General features: G+C 38.8%; 1 protein-coding gene across 1 annotated transcript in view; it reads left to right on the top strand.

Moving 5' to 3' along the window:
* The first annotated feature begins 4,606 nt into the window (after positions 1–4,606).
* KIAA1755 (KIAA1755 ortholog) overlaps positions 4,607–18,729 on the top strand; it is a 39,587-nt gene continuing 25,464 nt past the window's right edge. Inside the window, exons 1-5 of the mRNA XM_075177654.1 lie at positions 4,607–4,909; positions 5,422–6,806; positions 10,599–10,796; positions 11,714–11,837; positions 15,149–15,242. Coding sequence (XP_075033755.1) covers positions 6,017–6,806; positions 10,599–10,796; positions 11,714–11,837; positions 15,149–15,242 — 1,206 coding nt within the window. The 5' untranslated portion in view covers positions 4,607–4,909; positions 5,422–6,016. The remainder of the gene's footprint in view (positions 4,910–5,421; positions 6,807–10,598; positions 10,797–11,713; positions 11,838–15,148; positions 15,243–18,729) is intronic.

Genomic DNA, 18,729 nt, shown 5'->3' with positions numbered 1-18,729 from the left:
AGTGCATATACGTTTCCTGACATACAAGCTAAGTAGCACCCCAATCCTGCCTTGTGCAAGATTAAATACTGCAAACCAAGTATTGTCTTATGTTAGCTACATACTAAGAGGTATATATACTAAACTGCATGTTTGCAAAAGTGGAGATGTTGCCTATAGCAACCAATCAGATTGTATTTGACATTTTGTAGAATGTACTAAATAAATGATAACTACAAACTGATTGGTTGCTATAGGCAACATCTCCACTTTTTGAAACCCGCAGTTTAGTAAATATACCCCATTGCCTCCTAAATGGGCACATTTTTAAATTATCATTCTAATACCACCAGCATGTACATTTCAATATTGTTCCACTGGATTTCATCTTTGCCAGAAACACATGGAAGAAAGGGCAGAAGTAGGGTTAGATGTAGTAGATAGAAAGCTGGCAAGGTAGGAAACTCATATAAGAGTAGCTGATATATATTATATTATAATATATATATATATATATATATATATATATATATATATATATATATATATATATATATATATATATACATATATATATATTAATTAGAGATATTCACTGACCCCGGTGTTTTGGTTTTAGTTTTGGATCTGGATCAACTTCGTGTTTTGGTTTTAGCAAAAACGCCCTCTCGTTATTATTATACATTATTATTAACCTCAATAACATTAATTTCCAATCATTTCCAGTCAATTTTTGTCAAGTGACAAGAACACTGCTACCCCTCCTGTTTCTGTATGAGCAATGGCTCTGGATCTCCTGGGGAGGGAGGTACTTATGGAATCTAAAATCTGTGAGATTCGACAACGCAACAACGTTTCGCCTTGATTCAGATCCGAGGACGCGCAAAAGTAACGAGCCTGAGCATCTCTAATATACTAATATATATATATATATTGCAACAAGAGACAGGCAGGGCACCTCAATGTGTATTATCACTTGTATAGTATAAATGGATGTAATATAATGCGTACGGTGAGGTTTTAGTGGGTCGTCTAATCAAAGATGGGAGATCCTCCTCATGGGCTGTTCCTCCCAATGGTTCAAGTATCAGACAATGCAGAAAAGAGAACAGCATAGAGTAGTATTGTCAAGATATAAAATCACACCACCTGTGGACATATACACCACCTATAGGGCTTCCTTAGCGTGAAAAAGACACCTAAGCCCAGGGTAGAAACAACTGTAATATATGGGACACCCGTGTGCTCCAACCATATATAGAAGTATAAACTGCGTACCAGATGGTCTCTAAGCAATAGCATGAAGTTTCTTTGAAAGTCAGATATGTACTCTCTCCTTCCCAACCTCGTTCATTGGCAGCAGTAATGACAAGCAAAGGAAGGGTATAAAAATACAATTGCACTTTATTTAAAAAGGTAAATCAATGCACTTACATCAAGGAGTGCAGATAGATGCTGACAGGGTAGGCTCAACGCGTTTCGTCCCGGTAAAACGGGGCTTCCTCAGGAGCAAAATAGCGGATACATATACAGCGTATATTATTGGCCTTATGTAGAGCCAAAACGCCATTTTGGCACATGCGCGGATGCCGTCAGTCACAGCGCATGCGTCAGAACAACTTTATTAATCCCCAAAGAGCAAACACATATCGGATTATTACAAAAAGTCCGTGCACACAATATAACAATGTCCAACTGGGACTCAATATATGCCCCATATAAAATGATGGCGATACCTTGGAATGTTGTTATTCATCTCATCGCCAGCAAATATACACATATCCAAAAGTGTGTCTCTCTTGGACAGAGCACACAACCAACAGTTTATCAGTTACAAAACAAAAAATCATGACACAGAAAAAACAATACCTTAAAAGACCTGACAGTAATAAGGACTATGGGCTAGATTTACTAAGCTGCGGGTTTGAAAAAGTGGGGATGTTGCCTATAGCAACCAATCAGATTCTAGCTGTCATTTTGTAGAAGGTGCTAAATAAATGAAAGCTAGAATCTGATTGGTTGCCATAGGCAACATCCCCACTTTTTCAAACCCGCAGCTTAGTAAATCTAGCCCTATGTGTATATATATATATATATATATATATATATATATATATATATATATATATATAAAATGATCAGCTTGACAAAAGGTTTATCAACATTTTGTAGTTGCAATTTTACTTATCAACTGAATTAGAAACTCATTATAACTTCCCAGGTGCAAGCGCAGATATCACCCATCCCTGCGCATGTGTCAAATTGACACAACTTAACACTAACAAGGAGTATATCCAAAAAGGTATATACCCAATTATTACAAAAAGTAAACTATGCATAATAGTGACTATATATTATCCATAGATGACTAATATTTAGATAGAGTAGTGGTATCGTCTTAAACTACTACCACCCATAACCATGTGTGTGTCAAAATAACCACTGACAGGACCATACACTTAAAATTATGTCCTATTTAAAAGATATATGAACCTAACAGCATATTAATTGCTGTATGAGTGCCATAAATATATATGTATAAAGATTACCCAATTATAACAAATTACAGATATATAAACCCAACTTGATGACAAGAGTTCCACTCATATTATATAATTACAACTTGGTTAGTACAAAAAAACACTATAGGGCTTATATAGATAACAGAAAATAGACAATGTTAAAAGATACAATTAATGGGGGGGGAAAAAATCCCACAATAAACTAGTATATGCCTCCCATCTATATCTTAGTGGCACATGATAAAATGGTACAACAAAAAATATATTACTGCGTTCCATATCCCCACAAAGATATAAAAAAACATAAACAAACTAAAATATATATCACAGATCCACATCTAACCAGTGTGGTGACAATATAATAGAGAATCACCAAACCTAAAAGTATAAATTACAAAAAGGGGGCTAACTCATAGTTCTCATTAAGGCCAGATGGAGTCAAAGTGCCTAACCGAAAGATCCAAAACATTTCCCGTTGAGAAAGTCTACGCTGTAGATCTCCTCCCCTTGAATTAAGTGTTACTCTTTCCAGAGCCATAAATTTAAGATGTTTTGGATCACTATTATGGTTTTGTGTAAAATGTCTAGAGACTGAATGGCTTTGTACTCCGTTTTTAATATTACGGATATGCTCCTGGATACGCAATTTAAAAGACGTTTGATCTTACCAATGTACTTTAATTTACAGGAGCATTCCAACATGTAAATAACAGAAGTTGTTAAACAATCCATTTGTTGCTTGACATTAAATTTCCTACTATTATCGTGATTGTAAAAAAAGGTTACCGCTGTACTGACATACATTACAGTGAGTATACCTCACTGATCCTATCTTATCTGGTATAAAACTGGAAGGTCTTACAGTAGTTTTATTATTTAGGAGTAGACTTGGAGCTAACATTAATTTCCAATCATTTTCCAGTCAATTTTTGTCAAGTGACAAGAACACTGCCAGGGGCGAACGCAGGATTTAGAAGGGGGGGTTTCCGCCCCCCCCCCCCCCCCCCCCCCCCGGAAAAAAAAAAAATATTGCGAGAGGGAGCAGCTCCATTTCGGCGAGTCTGAATTCTACAGCAGCCGCGGCGCTGTCAAGCTGCATCCGCGGCAGTGCTGTATTATACTACAATACAGCACTGCCGCGGACGCTTCTTTGACAGCGCCGCGGCTGCTGTACAGTTCCGTTGGTTCGCGGAGGGGAGGGGAGAACCAGAATCCCCCCCCTGCGTGCGCCACTGACTGCTACCCCTCCTGTTTCTGTATGAGCAATGGCACTGGATCTCCTGGGGAGGGAGGTACTTATGGAATCTAAAATCTTCGAGAATCGACAACGCAACAACGTTTTGCCTTGATTCAGATCTGAGGACGCGCAAAAGTAACGAGCCTGAGCATCTCTAATATATTAATATATATACATATATATATATATATATATATATATATATATATATATATATACAAATGTTTTATTTTATTATAATGCATTTGGCTTCAAAGTGCTGAAAAGCAGAACAGGTATTTCTCATATATTATATACAGAAATCGTATCTTACAAGTCATATATGGTTTATATGTATCAGATTTTCTCTCTAGTGTATACTTAGATTTCTATAGCCCACAGTCCCAACTTTGTGTACTATTTGTTCACATGTCCTTACTACATCTCTGCACAGACACGTGAGGAGAGATGCCTGGATGTGTCAACACTGCTTATGCCGGGCTCTGCAGAATTATCAAGGATGAACTTAAATGCCAAGGATCATAGTGCAAACAGGTGCCGGACCCCATATGCAGAGTTTTATATAGACACATTTATATAGAAACATTTTTTTCCCTATAGACAGATGAGGCATGTCACACCACAGAACCTAAACAGAGGGTGGCGTTTGTACTACACCAAAGCACGCAGCACCTTGGCAATTATCCTGCAGAGGGTCCTATAAGTAGACAATCCGGTGCCCAGCCCACCAGTTACTGCCATCAGTTACTTTTTTACTCTAATCTGAGGGTGTGTGAATGGGTACAAGTCTCAGCAGGTGACTGTTGATACAACTGTTAGCTTCTGATCGGTGCCAGCAAGCTGTGGGGGGAAGGGAGGGGGCTTCTATTAAAGTCTGACAGCCTGACACCAAGCACTGTCTCCACATTCCTTTGCCTTTGGTGCGGCTAAATTCGGAACACAGCCCTCCAATCACATCAATGGAAGACACAGGGAGGGGGTCCTCCTAGGGGAGGCTTGGTTGAATGTAGGTGCTAGGGGGCTCGTTTGTCTGTCCCCTTTTTTTGTGTGTGGCATGCACGACTGGTGGCTAAGAGGTGTGCAAGCTGCTCATTGGATACATACAATCCTGTCTGAGGAGTTATAGCAAGAAGTTGCGTTTCAGACTTCCGCAGAGATCTATCACTGACAGGTATTATGGGCTTATCATGGTTCATGGGGTGTGCAGTGAGTGAGGTGTGATTCCTCTCCCCACCGCATGGACACTTTAAGTGTTATTTGCATTTTTTTTTTAGGTGTTTTCTTTCATTCTGTGAACTTTCTACAAACTACGAGACTGCATTCCCAGAATGCACTGGGTCATGTTGTCAGCCATTGATTGTTCTTTGTGACTGATAAAAAATGCTGCTTGTATTACCAGTCCTTTACTGTGCAGGAACATTTGTGAGTGATGTGATCTTAGGAATCATCAGTAATGTGGCTGTGTGAACAAGGTTATCTGCCCTATTCATCTCCCTTGAGGTGAATGAGTGCCTACTAAGTAAATATTTAGTTTCACTGCACTGAGAAAAAAAATCTGACCAGTAAGCATTCATCTAGGGCTACTGCCTTGGCTATAATTTAGAGTAAATCTTGCATTATTCTCTTGTATTTTTGTATACCACACGGAGCATATTCTTAATCCAATTTGTATTCTTTCTGCAGGTCCTGTGGATGCTGGTTTTGTTGCTCCATTAAAGAGTGATTATAAGGCAGCTTAATGAACTGACTAATTGCAGCCTCCTTGCTGAGTGCTTGACTAGTCCCCATATGGAATTATAACTGAAAACATGCATTGGAACGCTGATTTCGTCCCATCTTCTTGGGAGTTGCTTGAGGATGTTAAGAGGCCATGACAGCACCACGCTGATCATTAGTACATTCACATTTAAATGGTGACACAGTTTGTTACATTCAAGCATAAAAACTCATTTAACGGATTTTCTCACTGCTCAATGTGGGCACATCCCTGCAGATACCAGTAATAAGCTAAAGTTGAAACTTTTACATACTTATTCTATACCAAAGTATTTTGAACCCTGAAAAGAAATTCTGCACATCCCTATACCAAAGAAACATAGAACAGAAATTTTGTAACATTTAACATCTTTTTCACACTGCCACATCTCTGTTGCCATCCAGCCGCTACATCAAGTCCATGGATTACCAATACATGTGAACAGTAGGATGCAAGTGTGGATTCCGTAATGTTTCCCTGAGATCCTATTGGCAGCAAAGGGCTGATGTGACACCTAGTCCCATGCAGAAACCAAGCTTGTATTCCTTTAGAGACAATTCGGTGCATGCACCACTCGTATGTCAGACCAGTGATCTGATGACTCCACATTTCGATGATACCACACACCAAGACCAGGAAGGAGACTATGTGGACCTTTTAGATACTGCTGCCATAGCAGAAAATAGACCATTCTCTGCTTGTTATCAGGAAATGGGTGATTCTAACAGGGTTCCAGCAGTTAAAGGAGATCATGTTTTGAGCGTTGCTGCTAATAATTGGTTGTGTGGGAGAGATCAGACCAGTGAGGAGGGTGTATGTACCCCATGCCTTAGAAGGAAATTTAACAAAGATTTGGATATCAAGGAAACAAAGTGTCGCTTTCGCCAGTCGTACCTCGCTGCTCTTAAAAATCCAGTTAAGTTCCACTCTGCACCAATGGCTGACATTTCGGAGGACCCAATGAGCAGATCCACCACATTTGCTGCCCTAGAAAGCCCTATTTGTTCCCGTCGAAAAAATCAAACTCAGGTCTCTTCTTCTTGGCTTTTCCCAGGAAAAACCGACCCAAAGCCTGGAGAAATACCTGCACCAGGGCTTTCAAGAAATCCTAAAACAACTCCTTTACCTGGGTCAGAACTCTCTTCCCCATCTCTTGTACACAGATTCTCCTTTCTAAGAGGCCAACGTTGCTCCTCATCAGCAGGCGATGGACTCGCTATGGATTCTAGCGCTAACCAATATGGCGGGACATGGAGGAGGGTGTCTGCAGTCTGCTCCCCTAGACTTAGCCGGGCTAAGTTCTCTGGAAAAGGTATCGGAGGGGATCAGCATTTGTAAATGTTAGTGATCAATCATAGCGGAAAATTAGGGTGTGATTATGTATTTGTGGCAAGAATTATTATTTGCAGGTGGATGTATATCTGTATCTCCTCCATTCCATTTAGGACAATGAAACGGGAGAGATGGATACTCACATATAGATAGTGAATCTCTATGGAGAGATGCTGGGGCATTACGGATAGGTGGCACTTATTGGTCGGAACAGAGTCATTTCCTCTCTTTGGTCACGTTCATACTTACTGGTGTCAGAGTGTGAGTGTGGTGTGTTCACACAGTCCATGTGGCAGGTTAGTCAGTGGTTGTAAGATGATGTCAAAGGGCCTTTTAAAAATTAAACATCCCTGCTCTTGTGTATGACACTTCATTTCTAATAGAAACTTGATCTTGAATCTATAGATTCATGATCAAGTTCCTTGATGCATCTTAGTTCATGATACATTTTTAAGTTTGTTTAATTGGGTAAACACTTTTGTGTGTATTTTTTTGTTTTGTTTTTTAATTCTCAGTGGTAGAACCAAAATAAGTGGCTGTTTATTGTTATTACACAAATATTTATTTTGTTTTGACCGTGTTTTATATTTTTATGCTGTTCCTAGAAAGAGACAAAAGGCATAACATTAAAAGGAAACACCACACATTTTTGCTAATACTAAGATCATTTGCCAATGGTTGTTATTACCATTTCTTCTGCCTTACAGTGGAGAAATTAGCATGTATTATTACCTGTTCTTACATATCTACTTGTGAGCTGGAGACTTCACATGACACGTATCAATTTAATTTTAAAAGTTGTACTGTAATCTGGGCTATTGCATCCTCCTCCCTTCTTATTGACTACAATAAAAGTTAGCATGCAGCCACCACTACTGTTAGGCTGGCAGTACGCAGGGTGATCCTGCCTTTCAGGACCAATCTCCAAGCAACATGATCATTGTCCTATTCGCCACACTTGTAGGTGGCCAAATTGGCTGCAGTCCAGCTGTTTAGTGACGTGGCTGAGCAGCTGGATTGACCCTGGATTTACTGGGGCTAGGTAGTGCTGGTAGTGCATTTACCAGCATGCTGGAGAATAATACATAGATTATTATATATATTCAAATTATTATCAGACTCATTTGGGGGTCACATGCTGTCATTTTGGAGCAATTGCCCAATATATCTGCCTATACTGCAGGGTGTGTTGCCAGTTTAAGTTTTTGCTTTGTTGAAATAATGTAGCTGCAATAAACTCTTACGGGCTTATTTATCATTGGAGAAATAACAGGGTTATAGCCAGCAAAAGCTTCCCCATGCATCTGAAAATCCCAGGATTTGATTTTGTAGTCCCCTTATTATGAGATATGCCATAAACTCTACTGGGATACACCTCTTTCATGGTCCCAGCTAATAAATGGTAAATAAAATATTCAAATCTATACTGTGATTTAAAGTCCACCTTTGTGTATCTTGTTTTATGGGTTGTATTTTGGAATAGGTGCTTTGGTTCTGTTTTTCCAGTTTAACAATTCCCCACTCCCACCAAAAAAAGAAAAATGGCAGATATAGATTGACAGAGTTATGTAGTGAAATGTGCATTTTGAAAATTAAACGACAGGTTCCAAAATTCTCCAGCAAATAAAAACAAAGATTTGTGCTGGAGTATTGTATCATATTTCTAATATTAAATTCTGTAATTTAAAATATATGCCATATATTTTACTTATTTTATTATTTTATTCATTTATTTATTATTTTTCTCAATTTGCTGGACGATAGATAAAATGATTGTATTATCTAAATGTAGTGTTGGTTACAGTGTCTACCTTTTTAGCTGCTATTTGACATTTTCCACCTCTGACTTTTATTCTTGCACTCCATTTATGCTAATTTCAGTGTAATTCCTTTAACTCGTGGAAAAAACAGGATACATAGGGAAACCTTTTTTTCCTTCATAAAGTTTATCTATGGCCCATATGGTTAGAAGAAATCATCCCCCCCTGTTTTTTAAATTTATTTAGGTCTTAGACTCTCCTGAAATGATCGTTAGACTCCCGGATGACAGAACTCTTGGGGGAATAGGCAATTCTCCCAGAAGGCCTCTCACTGGACTGCACAGTGGTTGGGGAAGTGTCATATTGTGTCATCAAGCACAGCCACTTGAGTGGTCAGAGATGTGATGATGCGATTTGTGGCATAGCAGACTTTGTCCCGCCCACTTGATGATGCAAATGCTATAATCAAGCCCCACCCATGACCTTCTCTCGGAACATATGGAACACAACAGTCCCTGCCCCTGCTTATCTTACTGTTTGAGATCGCTACCTTCAGCACTCACACACCAGGACCAATATAGTCTGAAGTCAATTAACCCACCAGTATGTCTTTGGAATGTGGGAGCAAACTGGAGAAGATGGAGTAACCCCATGTGGGCACCATACAAACTTCACACAGATGGCACACAGGGCAGCAAGCCTATGAGGCAGCAATGCTAAACAGTATAACATAATGTCCTCTAAGTGAGTCTAGGAAGTCACCCCTGATTGTAATGATTTGACCCATAATAAGCTATGTTCTGCTTTTATTACCATATCAATCAAAGCTTATTGCTGATTATTTGCTATAAGTTACTGCATTTTTCAACCATGTTGGTAAATCACCTCCTTTGTTTGTTATTCATCCGCCAGCACAATATATTCACACAGCCTATCGAGGAGGGTAATTCATGGCTGGATGGTGATGTCTTCGGATCAGTCACTATTATCTGTGATTTCAGCTGTGAGAATAATCGCATTGGTATTATGTTGGAAGAGTGGAGTTTCATTAACTTTAATATGTGATTCCCTAAAAATAACATATACATAAAGTATAGCTAACATTAAATTATACTCTCCTTACTACGTACACTGGTAACACCTTAGACACACAGCTGTTTATATTGAGCTGTATTCACTGCAGGGCTAAAAACAGAGCAGTAAACTGAGCTTGAAAATGCATAAATGTTACAGGAAACAGATGATGATGGATCATTTACGCTGTACATACTATTCTTTTCTATTCATAGACAGCATCCACCATCCACTTTTCTATAACATACATGTCCATGGACCGTCAGTTTTAGTATGGAGAAGTATGAACGTACTATATGAACATACTCACAACATGTTTGTTGGCCTCTGACAAACGCTAGTGCTTCTCAGATAGGTTGCGGAAGTACCTGTATTCTGAAATCCAGGGAGATTACGGTTTGTAAATCAGCATTTGGCTGAATATCCCTCCCTACATATGCACTTGCACAAACACTGAACATTAGACTATAATTACACTTTAATGTGGTAGACCACTAGTGCTTTACTATATAGATTTATATCTGTTCTTTATAAACATAAAAGAAGCTGCCACTTATCCAGTAGTCTCTCTCTATCTACATCTGATATGATAAGCTACAGGCCATGTACTGTGTGTGATACCTGGTAACTGGCTGGGTACAACCTATGCGTATTTCTCTCGGAATCGGATCTCCTAAGAATATAAAAATAACCCATGACTCAGTTTGACCCCCAAAAGCACAAAATATTTGTATGACATACCAAACTGAAGGCTCTTCCTTATGAATTGGGGTTTCCACTGCGTCACATACTTTTAATAGCCATGCCTCAGCCTGGAAGCCATGTGACTTAGTGTATAGCGTTTACTACATAACTTTTGATATAAGACCTTGAATCATGTAGTTTACTAATGGCCCATCCTCTGTCTCCAACTAAAATATTGTTGTTCATTTCAACAGGATCAGTGTCCAATTCTGCCCCTGGCATTGAGGTGACATCCTCTGTCCAGAAAGTGCCATCCAAGACCGGACTGTGGGTGTCCATTGTAGGGTCTCCATCAAGAGGAGCGATTCCTTGGGACACTATCACTGATCCTCCGATCCAATGCCAGGATCTTAGTGCCAAGTTACTATATTCTGGAATTGCTTGTCTTCCAGGTATGTAGTTGCTGATGTCCAGTGTCAGCCTCATTTACATGTTGAATTTATATTCAGACATTATAATTCTGCATTTATACTTAAATACACTAGTAGTTTAGCAATGTATGTTATTTACACAGTCACTAGCATCACGCATCGCTTTTAATTTCATCCAATAACTCTTTTTAATTTTCGTCTTTCATTTTCATTTGTATTACAGTGTGACAGTGACCTAGGCACTACTGGTTCTTTGCTTTGAGCATCCTTGGTCATTTGTTATATTTATTTTATGATAATTATTAGTTTTAAAGTGGTTTTCTCTTTTTGGACAACCCCATTTTTAGATAGACTCTAAGGGCTAGATTTACTAAGCTGCGGGTTTGAAAAAGTGGGGATGTTGCCTATAGCAACCAATCAGATTCTAACTTTCATTTATTTAGTACCTTCTACAAAATGATAGGTAGAATCTGATTGGTTGCTATAGGCAACATCCCCACTTTTGCAAACCCGCAGCTTAGTAAATCTAGCCCTAAATGTAGCTTTCTGATGGGGGACACATATTTTTAACTGAGCCAACGCCGCTTGGAGTTTGACATCAGGCAAAGGTCTCTGCTCTTGTACACTGGTGGACTGAACACATTGACATTCAGTATGTTAGACTACAGATGTATTTCAATGTCAAGCCTAGTTTCTTCCACAGAACTATCGGCTGGCTGCTCTGCCACCCGGAGACATAACTTTCTGTTGGCTTAGTTCAGGTAACAAAGGAGTTCACAGAGGGGACCACCACCAAAGTGCTATCGCAAGGGGATAACTAAAGTGGATGGTTTGTCCGAAAGAGGATAACCTCTTTAACATTTGCATCATCTATGCGTGTTTAATGTCTATTTGTATGGAATCCATTAATGAAATAATTCTGTTACTTGTAATCCCAGGAAGCCGGGACAAGATGGGCAGGGCCATAATCCAGGTGACCACAGATAGCACAGCCTGGGAAGCTACGTGGTGCTCAGTGAAAGAGGTGGCACGGCTCCTTCTCTATCTTTGCTCAGTGGCCAGGTAAGATTAGATGTCTACCACAACTGTTGGTTTCAAACCTACTATAATAATAACATATGCATGAAAATTATGAGTTTATTTGGATAACTGCATATCATATCACAATACCTATGTATGGCGCACATTTCTTATATACAAAGGGCACATTTACCGCGCTGTTTTAGCCTAATTGTGCCACACCTGTAGTGACATACAGTGGAATTGGTGGATTTGGTAGAGCACATTTCATTGTGTCCATATGGATTATGCACCATGTATTTAGGAAATAATGTACCACAGCTGTACCTTATAAAGTTATAACAAATAAGAATGCTGATGCAAATTGGACCCCAAAACATTTAATGAGGGGCTGTCTTTTCTACTCCTTGCCACAAAGTGCATATTAGTCCAATCAGATTGCAGTGGGAAAATGTACTTAGTAGGCATATGATACAGTGAAGAGAGTGGCTTTGGAATGCCCCCTTATTAGCATGTTAGTTCATAGCATAATCTCCTGTCCCATTCCTTCCTCTGCCATTCCGTGACCACTTGGGAGCATGGCGACTGATTGGCTCAGACTCAGAGATTAGGTTACACTGTACTTGAGAACTTGCAAAAGCCAAATGCTTCCAGCTGAGTGATTTTTTTTTTTTTTTGCAGTAGCAGCCATATAATTATCCTCAACAGAGCAATTTTTCAAAGGTAGTGGTAGCTCCATGTTATAAAAGTTCAAAACATGTTGTTTAAAAAACACCTGCCACTTTAAATGATATTCCGGTGTAATTTATTTTTTGTTTAGGAATGTATTTTTTTCATAAGATTAAGAATAGCTGTCAGCCTGTCACACAGATGGGTCTTATTAGAGTATTCTGAGACGGATTGCCGTATGTGGGAAGGACTATAGGAGAGCCAGTTACAGGAGTTTATTGCGAGCAGTTTAATATCTGGTGGAGATAAAGGTCATGGAGGAAGTGCAGAATGAACCGTAGAAGTTAGCATTGTTTAAACACAGTGTATAATGAAGTGTTGTTATATTATTTTATTGCTTATTCTGTATATTATACTGTTAAACATAGCACCAAAATATGTCCAGTCATCTTATACCAGGAAAGGACAATCTGAACAAATTAGCAGCCAGCATAAAAAAATAACATACTTTCACTCTGCCCCCATATCAGACTTCCATTTGGAGCCCCCTCCTCATCCCCTCATTTTTAACACCCCTACAACCCAATCTTACATTTTTACCCCCACCTCTGTCCTCCACTCTAACATTATTTTACATTTCCATAATCAACACATTCACACAAACATTTCTGTCAGCTAATCCAATTCCTTCTCCTTCCGCTGCACTTGCTCTACAGGAGTACGCCCACGCTGTAACACTTACAGGCAAGGGTCAGACCAAACCACCCGTGCAAGGGACAAGGGGAAACCTTGCACGGGTGGTACCCTGCAGACTCTTGTGAAACAGGTTTTTTTTAAGTTGAAGGAGACCCAGGGGTAAATTTATCAATCTGCGGGTTTGAAAATTGGAGATGTTACCTATAGCAACCAATGAGATTCTAGTTATCATTTATTTAGTACATTCTGCAAAATGACAGCTAGAATCTGATTGGTTGCTATAGGCAACATCTCCACTTTTTCAAACCCGCAGCTTGATAAAATTTACCCACCAGACTTTTTCCATCCTTCTGTTTTAAAGATTTGTTTTTAAATGGTTTCTTTTCTAGAGGATGTCACTGCTTCATTATATGTTGTAACAAGTCTCCAGAATTAGATATTCCATTTATTACATTGAATGTATTCAAATGTAGACTCACAAGTAGACTGTACTTGATTTCAATACTATAACCACCCTCAGGTAACTTATGCTTATGATAATGGTGATGGTACTAGAACTAGACACTTTACATGCATTTTAGATGGACAAATAAACACTTTGGGGTAGATTTTTCAAACCTTCTAAAAAGGAAAAGGGGAGGTGTTGCTCATAGCAACCAACCAGATTGGTTGTTATGTTCAACGCCTCCACTTTTCCTTTTTAGAGAGTTTGATAAATCTACCCCTTTTTTTTTTTAATATAACTTGATTGGTCTGTTGAGTCCCCTGGTTTGGTTCTTGAATTTGGGGAACTATGCTTGTGGAAATTACTTTGAAGTGGACTTGTTCTATGGGGGGTATTCAGTTGTTAGCGAGATTTTTTTTTCCCCCACCGTGTTAAAAAAAATAAATTCTCCCGCGGGTTTTTGCCGGCAATAGCGACCGTTTTGAGTTAGCGCAGCGGGAAAACTTGTGCAATTCTATTGAAAAAGAGGGAAATCTGCCCTCGCACGTTAAAAATTGTATTTGCAAGATTTTAGGGGAGTGAAGGGGAGTTATAACACGGTCATGTATAACACAAAAAAAAGGTTTTGCATACATTTCCATACAGTAGATTGCATTGCACATTGATACACAGTGATAATATCTACATTACAGTACTTTCTTTTAGCATATTTTTTTATTGAATTATTTTTTTACCATACAATCATCTATACCATGTCAAAACACATTAATACATTCATATTTATACCAAACACATACATAAATCTAATTAATTAGTGATTTTATGTTTTATTTTTTTTAATTTTTTTTTTATTTCAATATTTTTTCACAAGAAAATCAACTTCCACAAGTTAGGCATTAGTGATAAAGGTAAGTTTAACTTTTTTTTCCACATTTTTACATGGTTTCAAATACTTTTCAGAGGTTTTTTATTTTTAACACTCCCCAAGGAGGTGCGAAATAAAACAGCATATTTGCCTGTTTTACCCGCCACGTTAAAAAACAATTGAATTGCTTTTAACGCGGCTGCCTCTCGCACACCCTATACTTTCAATAGACCTTCTACTGGAGCGCAAGAGGACCGTTTCATGAAAAAAACATGGCATTGAATTGCGGGTAAAGTTAACCCGCTCTAAAATTATAAAAAACAGCGTTAAAATGACTTAACATGCTAAAAAAAACCAACTCGCTGACAATTGAATACCCCCTATAGGTGAGCTCCTAATATTGGTATTAAAAATTAAGATGACAAAAAAAGCTAATTTCATTAGGAAGACAGTGATCTTTTTATTATAGGTTCCAAATTGTTACAACTCTATTAGGTTACTTTAAAAATTATTTATTATAACTCATGTTATATTTTTAACTGGCCTCTTAATCAAGCTAAATATTGGTGACATTAGGTTGAATTGTTGTTGTGAACCTTGTTCCCAGCTTTGGCATAATTGCAGTATGTTTAAGTGGCTTAGAAACATTCCTAATACTGTCCACCATTTGTTCTCCAGAAAAGAGATGAAAGACCTGGGACTGATGGTTTTAGTGGACGCCAGGAAGCACCCACCATCTCCATGCCTCCTTGCCGCACTGCAGTGTGCTCAGGTGAGATCGCTACAAGATTAGCGGCAGGGGGAAAGCGCATGTGCTCTTCTTGTCCTAGACATGTTTTCATGTACAGGGCAGTCAGCAGATAGATGACTCAGACAATTAGCAGTGAGGTTTGAGCCAAGAGATGCTCAGTGCTGCAATTATGAAATCATGTTTGGTGAACTCTCTGCTGACTGACCGAAAAAAAACAAAACCCCTGGAAATCCCCAACTTTCTAGACTCTTGTATTACATAAAACATTTTCAGCACATAAGTGGTTAATGTGGAGATATTTGCAATTCAGTGTGCCCTGCCCAAAAGTGACATCTAAGGATTAATTGTACCATTAGCCAGTAGGGTTCCATTAAGTTTATTAGGTGGTAATAACTGAGGCTGCCTGCTAGAGCAAGACTGCCTTGTAATGAGATGAGGCTGCTCTTTTAATGAGGTAGAGATTGAAGCTATATATAGAAAATGAAAATAATTATGTAAAAACTGCATTTATTAATTTCCTGGAAAATGATAGATGGGTATTAACTACTTACATCAGCTCTACACTGTCAGTCTGTCTAGTTTGGAGCTGTCATTATGAACGGTCTCCGTTTTAGCAGTATTGTACTTATGGCTGTGAATATGCAGCCGTTTTAACGTGTAAGTGCATGGACTTACTGGCCAATATGGCTGCGTCTCTAGGGGGTGCAGAGCTTTGATTGGGGTGTTCCATGCTGAGTGTGGACTACAAGCATTAATACGTCTCATGCAAAAATGAGATTTGTGGTACAGGATTGTTTTATGTGAAAAAGCCATGGAGAGAGAGAGAGAGAGAAAATTTTGTGAAAGGGGGCAGTTCCCTGTCACCCAGGAGGATACACATTATATTTCTTCTTGCTAAAGGACTTGATTTTTCTTTGTTTATATAGGGGGTGGAGATCGGGCATAATCCTATATGTAGCAAAAACATAAATGTGCAATAGTGACATATGTAATAAATACACTACATGGAACTAACCTGAGCAGTATTTTATTCGAAAAGTGTAGAAGAAAATTCATCTGATAACGTGATATTTAGTGATCGTTTGACATTAAAGTTCTGTTTTTACTGCTTCCTCCATGAATATTTTGGACCTACAATCCTGCAAAACTTGGTGCATCCCTCTTTTACCATTCAAAAAGTTGGGAACTGGACAAGCAGCTTAAAATTAACTTGGCATTAAAATAGGCTTATGGTCATTTTGAGGTGTATACGTGTAACAAAAAGTCTACAACACCAAGCAGTGACACTCTTAACAAGGCAATTCCCAGAAACAAAACTCATTTTTGAACTTCCTTTGAAACAGAAATGATTAGCTTTTTATGGCTGTTTAGATCAGTTGTAAGGTCACCTAAATTAGATTGTGCCTGGTAATTAAAGGCTTGGTGAAAGGTAGACCTGCAGCCACTGGCTAGGTCCCTTCTGTCAAAACAGGGAAAAAAAACTCCAAGCTTTTAAATATAATCTTAATATGCGTGTTTGCGTGGGTTTCCTACGGGTGCTCCGGTTTCCTCCCACACTCCAAAAATATACTGGTAGGTTAATTGGCTGCTATTAAAAATTTTTTTGACCCAAGTCTCTCTCTGTCTGTCTGTGTGTGTGTGTTTTAGGGAATTTAGACTGTAAGCTCCAATGGAGCACGGACTGATGTGAATGAGTTGCTCTTTACAGTGCTGCGGAATCAGTGGCGCAATATAAATAAATGGTGATGATGATGATGATGATGATGTGTCAGGTTTTAGTTAAAAGATATATCAGTCATTCCATACTATTTATTTGATGCTTATAGCAAAACTGGGTACACATCTGTGCAATCTTACTTGAGATACGATTTTACCAATGACTGAAAGTCCCGATGAGCATGCAGATTCATGTGTACACACCTACATGATTTACCGTCAGATCTGAGATCTGCATCTCATAACCATCTGCTGAAAAGACTGTGGCTCCGTACACACTCTACAGATATACAGAGGAACCATAGGCAGGAGTGTTGGGCAGATGGTTTTGAGTGCGTACACACTTCCAAAATGGCCCGACATCATTCCATCATTGATTGCCTGGTTTGACTTAGTTTTATATACTTGACAATGTGTTTCAGTATGATAAAACATATTCGTGGGAGCATACACACTCTTGCAATATCGAACCAAACTGGTTTATCGAGGGATTTGCATGATACTTGCAGAGGTGTACCCAGCTTTACTTGCTTTGATCCTCTGAATCGTAGCTTCTTTAAACAGGGATCTGAAAATCCACATTAAAACCACATTAGAAACAATTGCATAGATTTAATTATATTCAGGATTATCCATCACAGTTCTTTCCAATTTCCCGAGGCGGTGGCTGAAAGTGTTATCAGGGTGGAGCGATAAGCACTGTTCCACATTCCTTGCACATCTGTGGGGCTCTGTGGTCCTGGATTATCGGAGGGGTCAGAGCTGTGCTGTTCATCCCACTCAGCCAGTCTCCTGGAAAAACAGCTTATCCGGAGCTCTATTTACACTGCGGCCCCAAACACGGCCTTTCTGTTCTCTAGCTTAGCGTGGGAGACGTTACATTTAGTATAAAAGAGGAACATAATCGCTTAATGACTTTTCATTCCTTTCGACAAAGCCGCAGCTACAAAAAAACATATTAAATGTAACATTTTCAGACTATCTGCTGAATCTGTCTCATTAGCTGCTTTCATTAGAGAGGAACACAAGCAATTCGCCATTGATAGACCATATCCAAGCTTAGGAGTTGGTCAGCTTTCAAAGGACAGGGAATGTCTTCTAATGAGACTTTCTTTTAAAGTTTTCCATTAGGGGAATCTGGCATTTAGTTTCACAACTGCATCTTCTGATGACTGCTGCAGTGCAATTAATGGGTCTGGCCATTGCTAAGGTCGACTTATGACAGTATTTGTGATGGGTGATCACTATGTAACGATTCAATCAGCTGAAGCTGTCATCCGTTTAGTTTTACTGCTCCCAACTGAAACCAACTGATATCCACAAACAATCTCCACATCTTCCCATAGTGTACTTAAAAAAATAATATTTAACAGTGCTGACAGTATTGTTTTTTTGTTTTGATGGATACCAGATTTTTATGTTTAATTAAATTTAATGAAATATGGGTCTTAGCAATTTTTGTTTTTTAAATCTTTCATTTTTATTAAACTCTGCAAGAATTGCAGAAACAACAATACAGACTTAGGGGTTACATGTAAGTAGGTTATATTATATACAGAGTATTATTTTGTTTTGGGGGCAAGTAAGGATCCCAAGTCTTACTGTATTTTGGCAGTGACTATCAATAGTTTGGATGTGTCACAGATATGTATTGTAAATCTGTCGGTGGATTTGCTCAAGGATTTTAGGGGTCTGCTGAGAAGGAATATGGATGGATCGCTGAGAACCCAAACTCAGTAGGAGCTATGGTTGTTCTCTAGAATTGCTGAATTATGAGACACCCCCACCAAGC

This window comes from Mixophyes fleayi, chromosome 6, assembly GCF_038048845.1.
Source record: "Mixophyes fleayi isolate aMixFle1 chromosome 6, aMixFle1.hap1, whole genome shotgun sequence".
In the NCBI taxonomy this organism is placed as follows: domain Eukaryota; kingdom Metazoa; phylum Chordata; class Amphibia; order Anura; family Limnodynastidae; genus Mixophyes; species Mixophyes fleayi.
The sequence above is the reverse complement of the archived record's forward strand: the minus strand, read 5'-3'. Positions and strand labels throughout refer to the sequence as shown.